This window comes from Octopus sinensis, linkage group LG14 (assembly GCF_006345805.1).
Source record: "Octopus sinensis linkage group LG14, ASM634580v1, whole genome shotgun sequence".
Taxonomy (NCBI): Eukaryota; Metazoa; Mollusca; class Cephalopoda; order Octopoda; family Octopodidae; genus Octopus; species Octopus sinensis.
The window spans coordinates 48,908,914-48,921,302 of record NC_043010.1 but is presented as its reverse complement, the minus strand read 5'-3'; the positions used below and the strand labels follow the sequence as shown (position 1 = coordinate 48,921,302).

The 12,389-nt window shown below is 39.6% G+C and overlaps 1 protein-coding gene across 1 annotated transcript in view; it reads right to left on the bottom strand.

Moving 5' to 3' along the window:
• Positions 1-533: 533 nt before the first annotated feature.
• LOC115219547 overlaps positions 534-12,389 on the bottom strand; it is a 100,675-nt gene continuing 88,819 nt past the window's right edge. Inside the window, exons 4-5 of the mRNA XM_029789752.2 lie at positions 4,182-4,239; positions 534-628 (exon numbers count right to left, since the gene is read on the bottom strand). Coding sequence (XP_029645612.1) covers positions 559-628; positions 4,182-4,239 — 128 coding nt within the window. The 3' untranslated portion in view covers positions 534-558. The remainder of the gene's footprint in view (positions 629-4,181; positions 4,240-12,389) is intronic.

The window sequence follows — 12,389 nt, the reverse complement described above, 5'->3', positions numbered from 1 at the left end:
TATATCTAGAAGATTAACTTATGCCTTTATTACACACAAATTACATTAGGTCATTTTTTTTCTCTCTCGATGTATTCCAGCTGACACAGCTGTCCCATATCACTTTAATTTGTTATGTTTTTTTTTCATTATATTATGTTTTTTTTTTTAAATATACTCTTCCATCAAAAACTTAATATCATTCATGAGTGAAAGAAAATGTCTCAGTATGTGTTGCTTTGTTTTTTTTTTTTATTATTTACTGTATTTTAATTGTCTTTTATTTGTTATGTTTTCTTTCCAAACAACTTACATATGTATATACATACATAAATACATACATACATACGTAAATATATTTATATATATATATACACATACACACATATATATGTATATATATATTTAAGGTATGTACATATATAAAGTTGTATATTTACACAAGCAGCTTATATATATATATATATATATATATATATATATATATATATATATATTATATATATATTTAAAGAAAAGAAAACGATAGAAATAGTTCTGATCCTTTGAAATTCGTTGCTGTCAAATCATGCGTGACTTTTACCAATCGCTGAAGAATCGTTTCGATCTTTGGTCGTTGAGCTTTGCCTGGAGAATCCGCTCGAGGAGTCTAGTAAAAAGAAAAAAAAAAGAAAGAAAAAATATTGAAAAGAATGAGTCACTTTATAAGTTTCTGCTGGGTTTTCACATACAGGAAGACATTGGAATATTTCCGCAGCGATGCCTTCTGCGCGACAAATACATAGTTATTCTCGCCCACAACATCATAAGCGGAAAGTGTAACCTCTCGAAAGAGCTGTTCTTCACTCCTGCTCCAGAGCGTCGGCTGCGGAGTCATTCCGAAAAGCTCTACCTGCGACGATTTCATCTCAATCGAAGGAGAGGAGCTTTCTCCGTCCGGGTTGCGGATCCGTGGAACAAGCTGCCAGACGAGATGGTGAAGATGCCGACGACCGCTTTGTTCAAAGCCTCCCTTGACCTCAAGTGGCCTGAACTCTTTACATGAAAACCACCCTGTACTTAACTCCATGTCCCCCTACATGGCCTTGCTATTTGCTTTTGATCCAAATTAACTAACTAACTAACTAAGTGGAAGATTTATTTATCAAATCGAAGAGGATAAAAGATAAAGATGACCTTGACCGTGGCAGAATTAAATGTAGTGAATTGTGATGCATGCATTGTTGTATTTCATTAGTTTTTAATGACGCATTCACGAAGTTACAACGTCGCAGGCGCGTCGCTTAGTGGTTAGGGTGTTGGACTCACGATCGTAAGATAGTAGTTTCGATTCCTGGACCGGGCAACGTGTTGTGTTTTTGAGCAAAGCACTTCATTTCACGTGGCTCCACAGTCCACTCAACTGGTAAAAATGACTAATCCCTTAACATGCCGGTTTTACGTCCAGACGGAGAATATATATGCCATGAAACCGGGAGACCGGCCGTGATCAGTCGACATGACTCAAGAAGATAACTTTACCTTATATTATTTACATTATTTACATTCGACGGATACTTGTCCTCATCTTGTTTGTTGTAAACACAACGTTTCGGCTGATATACTCTCCAGCCTGCCATACCCTCCATAATGTAAATAATGGAGGCGCAATGGCCCAGTGGTTAGGGCAGCGGACTCGCGGTCATAGGATCGCGGTTTCGATTCCCAGACCGGGCGTTGTGAGTGTTTATTGAGCGAAAACACCTAAAGCTCCACGAGGCTCCGGCAGGGATGGTGGTGATCCCTGCTGTACTCTTTCACCACAACTTTCTCTCACTCTTACTTCCTGTTTCTGTTGTACCTGTATTTCAAAGGGCCGGCCTTGTCACTCTCTGTTTCACGCTGAATATCCCCGAGAACTACGTTAAGGGTACACGTGTCTGTGGAGTGCTCAGCCACTTACACGTTAATTTCACGAGCAGGCTGTTCCGTTGATTCGGATCAACCGGAACCCTCATCGTCGTAACCGACGGAGTGCTTCCACTAATGTAAATAATGTAAATAATGTACATAATTCCTTATCTCTTAAATATAAAGCAGAACTTTACCTTACCTTTACTATTCTTTAAATAAAATGAATTTGATTCCTCTTTATATAATAGTTGTTCTGTATGTTCTATGACCGTGGCGTGAGGTTTTCTGGGGGAGCTACGACTGAACAACCGGTTATATTTGCACAGGTGACCTTTCGAAGAGTGCCTTTTAGAGCTATATACAGCTTGGTGATGGTTCATCAAATGAGACATCAGATGAATTGACAATGATTTTCTCAAGGCTTTCGCCATTAAGGGAGCAAAACTATGTTTCAGCAACACCTTGATGCCTGTCTTCGCGTTACGTTTGGTTACAGCATTTCCGTATTGTGGATCTGGATGGTATTAGTCATGATTATTTTTTTTTAATGCTGTAGTTAACTTTAGTACTATTTTTACTGAACACCTTATGGAATTGTTGACCGCCATATGCAATGGAGTCACAAGAAGCCGTACCCAATATGACTTAAGCGTTTTAAACCTGGTGGAGCAAATGCGTCTTTAAGTCTGTACAGAACCAATTTTTTCCAGAGGCAGACAAAAAAAAGGAAGAAAGAGATAAAAAACGGAGACAGAGAGAGTGGAGGAAGGGAGAGAGAGAAACAGAGATAGAGAGAGGGGAGGGTGGAGATAGAGAGAAGCTAACTGGCTAATCGTGACGCCAGTGCCTCTTCTGGCACTGTCAATCTACATATCACGGGCGAGGAGATGAACCGCTGCTGCCGCTAGCAGTCGAGTATCCATCATTGACAAAACCAAACAAGGTCTAAATGATATTATTTAGTGGTCTCGGTGCTGGAAGTAGCGGAGGTTTATCTCCCCGCTAGCGATATAAACAAGCGTGTATTTTGCACCAAAAAGCCACTCTGAGAATTTCTCTCGTGGTATCAACTGCAGTAAAGTTTGTTCTAGCAGAACATCCACGTTCAGGTAGGAATAAATATTACCCCCCGGAATTAATATTGCTGCTCTCGCTAATATATTTATATACATAAAGCTGAAGTTGTCTGTGTATGGCATGTTTGGTAGCCTTCAACTAATACTATCTCCTCCGAGACCCTGCGGCGCAAGTTGACCAAAATTGAGAGTATGATAGAAGGCTTGCTCTTCTTTCCGTAGAAGAAAAAAATTCAATTCGGACCATGCTAACACCAAAAATGATTTACATCAAAAAGGTGGGGTTTTTTTCTATGAAAATCCCTATTTTTTACGATTTTTTGACTGCTGTGTCGCCATTTTTCGGTGTATTTCAACCAGAAAGATGTTCACTTAAAGAGAATAACAAGCTACATAATGCAAATTTTTTACTTTTCAAAATTTCCATTTCTAAAGGGTCGAAACAAACTCGAACAACACCGGGCGATACTGCTAGTATTTTTTAAAAGATAAAATGTATTTATCGTGTATATATATTTATATATCGTGTATATATATATATATATATATATTTATCGTGTATATATATTTATCGTGTATATATAAACAATACTTTTCAGACAAAGTTTCTATCGGTACTGGACTGGTATTTTATTTATCAAATCGTAGAGCATAAAAGATAAACATGACCTTGACCTTGTTAGAATTAAATTCTCTGTGCAAAGGACCGGGCCGAATATCACAAAGCCTTCTGTCCGTGATCTATCAGCTGTGTCAGTTTTTCCGTTGTGCATGATTATGATAATGCTATGCTTGTATTTTAATTGGAAATACTGGGAGAGATTCTGAAACACATAAATGTATGCATGGCTGTGTGGTAAAGAAGTTCGTTTCGCATTCAGGAGGTTCATGGCTCGATCCCATAGCGGAGCATTCTGGATAAGTGTTTTCTACCATAGATTGGGATTACTCATTGGTTGATGAGTGCGACTGTTAGACGGAAACTATGCAGAATCCGTCACACAAACACATAAACACATGTGTTAGTGTATTTGTGGAGATAGATAAATAGATAGATAGACAGATAGCTAGAGAGAGAGAGAGAGAGAGAGAGAGAGGGAGTGAGGGAGAAAAAGAAAGGAAGTAAGACAAAGGGAAAAAAGAGACGAGAGAGATGAAGAACACGACGAGAATTTGAAGAAAACATTACCGAACAATCTAAGGAAATAATATGAAGAAAGAAAATGTATTTACCCTTTCTTTTGAATGGCTCTCTTAATAACACTACCCCATTCCTTAGGTAAGCTTATATCTGAAATGAAGCAAAATTGTAAAAGAAAAATCAATAAAACGAATAGGGAATTTGTTTTTCAAATAATATATCGATGGTAGTACATAGGACAGTGATGGTGAACCCTCCCTGTAACACACGCATCAGAGGTGACACGAGATAAATTTTGAAAATTGTCGCCTCCCTACAATACCACACTATAAAAAGCTTAACCGTAAACATATACCTATGATATACATGTGCGTGTGCGCCTGTTAGTGTGTGTGTGTGAGTGTGAGCGTGTGAGCGTGTGTGTGTGTGTGTGTGTGTGTGTGTATTAGGTTCTTCCGAAAATAATGAGCGATTTCAGAAACATAATCTTATTCTGGAAAAATTAACAACCACATGGTTCCGGGTTCAGTCCCACTGCGTGGCATCTTGGGCAAGTGTCTTCTGCTATAGCCCCGGGCCGACCAATGCCTTGTGAGTGGATTTGGTAAAGAAGCCTGTCGTATATATGTATATATATATATATGTGTGTGTGTGTGTGTCTGCGTTTGTCCCCCTAGCATTGCTTGACAACCGATGCTGGTGTGTTTACGTCCCCGTCACTTAGCGGTTCGGCAAAAGAGACCGATAGAATAAGTACCGGGCTTGCAAAGAATAAGTCCCGGGGTCGATTTGCTCGACTAAAGGCGGTGCTCCAGCATGGCCGCAGTCAAATGACTGAAACAAGTAAAAGAGTAAAAGAGTAATTGAAATGTTTTGATTAGTCAAAGTATGAGCCGTAAACATCTATGCATCTCTGCCATCGATCAACGAGATTATTTGTGCCTCGTTGATAAAAACTTATTGGCTTTGATGCTAAGAAATCTTTGAAAGCTGATTCCGCATCTGGTTTGGACCTGGAAGTTTTTATCACTTAAAAACATGTTTAAATGCTTTAAAAATGGTAGTCAGTGGGTGAAAGATCAGGAGAATATTGAGGATGTAGTAAAGTCTCGTATCGCAAGTCTGTGAGTTTCTGCACCGTCATTCTTGCAGCATGTGGCTTTGCATTATCGTGGATTAGAATTGGGCCATGCCGATTCACCAATGGTGGGGGGAATAAACACAGACACAGAAACACACACACACACACACACACACATACACACACTGTATTTATATTTCCCACCATTCTCTTTTATGTGTGTAAGTATTCACACATTTCTATGATTTGTTCATTTATGTATTTATTTACTGAACGGCATAACGGCCAAACTATTTAAAAAAAAACTAATTATTGTAACGTAAGGTGTACTAGCCATCTGAATGTGGCTAGCCACTGGGGGTGGGGTGTTACTGATGCTTTTAGCCCCAGGCGATCAACGTCACCAGATGGACTTTAGACACAATCTCAGTGCCCTTGTGTTATTTGCAAAGGGAGATCATCCTCCCTCGAAAACCTAAGTGCTACATACGGACTATAGTTTCAAGGTAATTGCCTCTCCTCAACGCACGGTAAACACCGGTTTTCGATGAAGGAGACCCCTTGCAAATAATATTTAACGTGCTAACGTACGACACTCTCGGCCCTAGAGTCACTCTGTTGCTTCTGCTAAATATCAAAATATATTTTGGATTCTATTTTTTCTGTTTGCATTATCATACCTATACATATTTTTTAATCACCCATTCCCTTCCGGTCATTTCAAAATGTAATCACGTGTGTATCGTTGGCGATTTTCTTCCTCCGTCTTCCCTTCCTTTGGACTTTCCTCTATTTCTGAAGAAGAGCTTTGGCTCAAAAAGCAAAAAGCAAGGTCATGTAGGGGGACATGGAGTTATGTACAGGGGTGTTCATGCAAAGAGTTCAGGCCATTTCTGGTCAAGAGAGACTTTGAACCGAGCGGTCGTCGACATCTTCACTATCTCGTCCGGCAGCTTATTCCACGGATCCGCAACCCGGACGGAGAAAGACCCTCTCCTGCTAAAAACGCTAAATCCTCTTTCCTTCCTTTCCTGAACGTCTGATGATATAGTACTTGTACCACGTCCTCGCGTTATTGTTCATCTCACTTTACGAGAATCCACATTACGAGACCCCCAGGTTTATGAGTTTTATTTTATAATAAATATATATTTCTTTATTGCCCACAAGGGGCTAAACACAGAGAGAACAAACAAGGACAGACAAAGGAATTAAGTCGATTACATCGACCCCAGTGCGTAACTGGTACTTAATTTATCGACCCCGAAAGGATGAAAGGCAAACTCGACCTCGGCGGAATTTGAACTCAGAACGTAACGGCAGACGAAATACGGCTACGCATTTCACCCGGCGCGCTAACGTTTCTGCCAGCTCGCCGCCTTTTTTATTTTATAATAAATATAGCCACAGGAGAGGCTGTGTGGTAAGTAGCTTGCTTACCAACCACATGGGACCGGGTTCAGTCCCACTGTGTGGCACCTTGGGCAAATGTTTTCTATAGCCTCAGGTCAACCAAAGCCTTGTGAGTGGATTTGGTAGACGGAAACTGAAAGAAGCCTGTTGTGTGTATATATATATATATATGTATTTGTATATGTTTGTGTGTCTGTGTTTGTCCCCCCAACATCGCTTGGCAACCGATGCTGGTGTGTTTACGTCCACGTAACTTAGTGGTTCGGCAAGAGAGACCGATAGAATAAGTACTAGGTTTACAAAGAATAAGACGGTGCTCCAGCATGGCCACATTCAAATAACTGGAAAAAATATAAAAAGTTCAAAAAGCTATTTTGTGTGTGTGGCAACACTGGTTCTGATGCGTCTATACAGCGACGGAATAAAATGACTGCATAAACTTTCATTGCTACTATTGTCCTGCTTTACGAGTTTTCGCTTTATGAGCCATCTCCGGGAACAAATTAACTTCGTATATCGAGGCATTAATGAGTGCTGAATGCAAAGAGCTTTCAATGCAAAGAATTTGAATAAGATTAAGAAGAAAAGAAAGGATTTTGTGTGCATCGTTATCTATATATATAAAAATGTAGTTGTGTGAGTGTCTGTCCCCTTTGATTTAGATTCCTAACTACTCCCACATTTTGCGGTGCAGTTTAACCAAATTCGGGTATCTTATAGTCGTGATTCGTATCGAGCCCGTCTGAGTATTAGCGCGCGTCTACGATGAGTCTACGATTTTAAAAATAATTTAACATCATTTTTTATTCCATTTTAATGCATAATTTTTCGTGTGTCGATGGCGGCGGAGTTGGCGTCCATGGTCACACCTGCACCTGTTTGCTTCTCCCCCTTCTTCCCTCCCTCGTGAAGGGAGTGTAAGGAAATCAACGTCGTAAAGCGTTGTCAAGGAGACCAGCGTTCTTTTAGAACAACGACTTCATGGCTTGAAGACACCAAAACAGAAATGGCTAAGAAAGCCCGAATTGGCATCTATAAGGGAAGTAACTCTCTAAAAATGCTTATATAGTTATTTCCCTTACAAACCCGAGCAACGCCGGGCGATACTGCTAGTCTATACATAAAATATTTGATCGTTGATATTTTCTTTTTGGTGTTTTGGAAGTAAATGAAAATATTTCAGATGTTATGAAGAACACAGATCTTTGAAACAGTATAACAATAGATAATATTAGTGAAATTCTTCTGCTATAGTTCATAAATTCTGTACCTTTCTCTGGTTGCAGTTAAGGCTTTGAACAGATGGGTGATTTAGGTCATTTTGTAGGATTGAGGGCTAGCCTATGGTTGGTCAACTTTTCAAACGAATAGGTACTTAGCTAAGCTGAGGTAAGAAGAGTTCACTGCTTATGGCCAAGAAAACAACTCACTACTTTCAGCTGAATAAGAATTCACAATTCTCGATTCAAGCATTCGTGATTGAAGCTTGCGTGACGGAATCTAATCCGCCAAACTATAACATCGTCTTTAGCAGGATGTAAGATACTTTGATGGATGGGAAAATCACCAGATGAAAGTGTTTTGGCAGTCATTTTGGGAATTACTAAGTATTTTAGCTACATATTTCTGCTCGTTGCTGTATCTATTTCCCATCCCGTTGGATTAGATTATTTGTATTCTGTTCAGCTTTCATCGGTGGATTTTCCTTGCATTTCGGTCTAAGGTAAATCCTGTATCAAAATTTGCTTAAGCACGAAAGGAAGAAGAAGGAGAAGAAAAAAGAAGGGGGAGGAAAAGGAGGAGAAGAAGAAGAAAAAGAAGAAAAAGAAGGGGAGGAGAAGAAGAAGAAGAAGAAGAAGAAAGAGGAGATCAAGGATAAGGAGAAGTAGATAATGAAGAAAAAGCGGGAGGAAGAGGAGAAGAAGGAGTAGAAGAAAGAGAAGAAGAAAAGAGGAGGAGGAGGAATGGGAAAACTGGAAAACGAGTCTGAGGAGAAAAAAGTAAAAGTGAGGACAAAAAGTGGAATATTTGTGGGTGAAAAGAAAGTCGTGAAATAAAGATGTTATCAATAAACCTAAATAAAGCTGTTGAAAAGATAAGGAGAATCGCAGAAAGGCAGATGAGAAGAAAAGAACAGAAACGCAGAAAAAATATAAGATAACAACGGAAAAGCAAAACATAGCAATGATATAAAAAAAAAGAAATAAGAAAGGAAATAGAGAAGAACTATAGAGATCATGACGCTCGAGTATGTAATAAAAAATGAATTTAAGAATATAAGAATTTAAGAATTAAAATAAGAACAACTTCATTGTCACAACAATTCTTTGTTTTTAAATTTACAATATTTCCATTTCTCAAGAGGCCTTATGAGAATGTATGGAATTGATATTTTTATTTTTCCTCTCATCCCTATCAAAATAAATGAATAAATGAGCAAAAGAAAAAGAAGGAAAAAAACGAAAAAAAAAAATAGAAATTGGAAAATGGAAAACCGAAACAAGTCGAAGAGTTATATTCTAGTCAACATCTTCAGTTCGATTGTCGTCCATGGCTGCTTTAATACCGGTTGTTTGACCACGGCGATGGCACTCAACGTTGATTTGTTTGCACATTGAATCAATTTGCTGCCTTCTCCTCGTCTCACCCGCTGAAAGAGAATTGGCCGACTCAAGTGTAACCGGATATGATCATCGTTTTGGTCGGCCGTTAAGCGACCAAACGATGATTATTTTACAACACAGAAGTGTGCATAAATCGTGTTCAGTATTTGTTCAGCCGCCATTCAGCAGGGTTTATCACACACCTTCAAGTTGATGACGGAAATAGCAGAACTGCTAAGAAGCATGAAGTAGGAGAAAGGACGAACAGCTAACGAGCTGGATAGATCGATAGATAAACAAATAGAGAAAGAGATAGAGACAGTCAGATAGATAGACAGACAGACAAACAGACAGACAGACAGACAGACAGACAGACAGACAGATAGATAGATAGATAGATAGATAGATAGATAGATAGATAGATAGATAGATAGATAGATAGATACATCGATCGATAGATAGACAAACAGATAGATAGATATACAGATAAATAGATAGATAGATAGATAGATAGATAGATAGATAGATAGATAGATAGATAGATAGATAGATAGATAGATAGATAGATAGATAGATAGATAGATAAATGAAAATGTGAGAAAGAGAAGTATAGAAAAGAGAATTCGGAAAATGATTTACGCGTTGAAGTGAGAAAAGGAAGGATAAAGATTCTCAGAAAATAAACAACTTTATCTGATCTTATACGACTCCGACATATAATCTTACACTAACCTTTCCTGTTATTTTACCATATATATATATATATATATATATATTTATATATATGTAAACGCGGAGTAGATGAAACAGGGACAACTGAAGAAAGGGAATATTCCTTATGTTGTATGTCTCGTTTCTCTGGGTTTTTTTTCGTTGTTTGAAAAAAAAGTTCGTTTCTATGCTTTTGTTTTGATGTTTTCGTTTCTCATTGTGTTTAACGTTTTTTTGATGTCCTGTACCCATATATGCATGTATATATACATATAGATGTAGGTATGTACATATATGTACGTATATATGCATATATTTATATATTATTTATATTATATGTATGTATGTATGTATGTAAGTATGTATGTATGCATGTATGTATGTGTGTATGTATGCATGTGAGTGTGTGTGTGTGTGTGTGTGTGTGTGTGTGTGTGTGTGTGTGTGTGTGTGTGTAAAGGTAAGATCAAAGGATCAAGGTGCAGGAACTTTGTAAGCATCGAGCAGTCCGTAGAAGGTATAAAAAACAACTTTCAGGGACAATGGTGGTTTGTTGACGCAGAAGGTTGTAAATTTTTTCTCATATGGCAGTTCGCTAAACTGAAAAAAAAGTTATTTTATCGTTTACGGTTATCAGCTGGGATTGATAGCTAGCGGATTGCCCCCTCCTTTGCGTAATTAGTTTTCGAAGTTCTGCTATGAAGCATATGTAGCCTAGATTTTATCTACTCCATTCCCTAATTTTGGATATCACCATCACCATCACGTGACCGACCAGTCCATCAGATGTAGTTACACATCGCTGGTCACAATGCGTTCGCATTGTTTTAGCCTTCGAATGACGCCACCCCGCTGGCTAAGCGAGCAGGCCAACAGAAGAAAGAGTGGGAGAAAGAGTGGTGAAAGAGTACAGCAGGGATCGCCACCACCCCTGCCGGAGCCTCGTGGAGCTTTTAGGTGTTTTCGCTCAATAAACACTCACAGCGCCTGGTCTGGGAATCGAAACCGCGATCCTACGGCCGCGAGTCCGCTGCCCTAACCACTAGGCCATTGCGCCTCCACCAATTTTGGATATATGAACCTATTATAGTCGCAACCCAGACTATAATAGGTTCATTTAAAGTATTCAGACTCGTCCTGCCATCCAATCATTTTTTAAAATATTAAACCAACAACATTCATTGACGACGCCTCTCCCTCAAAAATTCTCCAGGTTTCTCTAGTCATTCTAAGATCGTGCAGTGACACATTATGGTTCACTGATGCGTCTAACGGTGGAGGTGCAATGGTACAGTAGTTAGGGCAGCGGACTCACGGTCGGAGGATCGCGGTTTCCATTCCAAGACCGGACGATGTGTGTGTTTATTGAGCGAAAACACCTAAAGCTCCACGAGGGGTGGTGGCGGCCCCTGTTGTACTCTTTCGCCTCGACTTTCTCTCACTCTTTCTTCCTGCTTCTTGAGTAACGCTGCGATGGACTGGCGTCCCGTCCAGCTGGGAGGAACACATACGCCATAGAAACCGGGAAACCAGGCCTATGAGCCTGGCTAGGCTTGAAAAGGGTGCATAAATAAAAAATAAAATGTGTCTAACGAGAATGGAACACGTCTGAAGTTGGCCTCCTTCCGCTCAAGATACTTTTTTTTTTTTTCAACTTGTTTCAGTCATTTGACTGCGGCCATGCTGGAGCACCGCCTTTAGTCGAGCAAATCGACCCCGGGACTTATTCTTTGTAAGCCCAGTACTTATTCTATCGGTCTCTTTTTGCCGAACCGCTAAGTGACAGGGACGTAAACACACCAGCATTGGTTGTCAAGCAATGCTAGGGGAACAAACACAGACACACATACACACATATATATATATACATATATACGACAGGCTTCTTTCAGTTTCCGTCTACCAAATCCACTCACAAGGCATCGGTCGGCCCGGGGCTATAGCAGAAGACACTTGCCCAAGATGCCACGCAGTGGGACTGAATCCGGAACCATGTGGTTGGTAGCAAGCTACTTACCACACAGCCACTCCTGCGCCTTTCAACTGCATTCTAAACGCAGTTTTAATTCATTGAAATTTCGGCATTGTCAAACTGGTGCTTTTTAACATGAATTAATAACTTAGATGCTGGTTTGTTCTCATCCTTATGTTTTATCACTTGCATGCTTCAGTGATTGGACTGCGGCTATGGTGGGGGCACCGCCTCGAAGGGTTTTAGTCGAACGAATCGACCCCAGTACTTATTTTGTTTTAAACCTGGCATCTTTTGCCGAACCTCTAAGTTTCGGGGATATAAATAAGCCAACATCAGTTATCAAGCTGTGGGGGAGGGGTAAACATAAATACAAAGACACATACATACAGAGACTCTAGTGGTTGAGTGTCCATCATTGACAAGGCCAGACAAGGTCGAAATTACATGATCTGGTGGTCTCGGCGCTAGAGATGGCGAGGATTTATCTCCTCGCTAGCACTATAAAGAAGGGTGTATT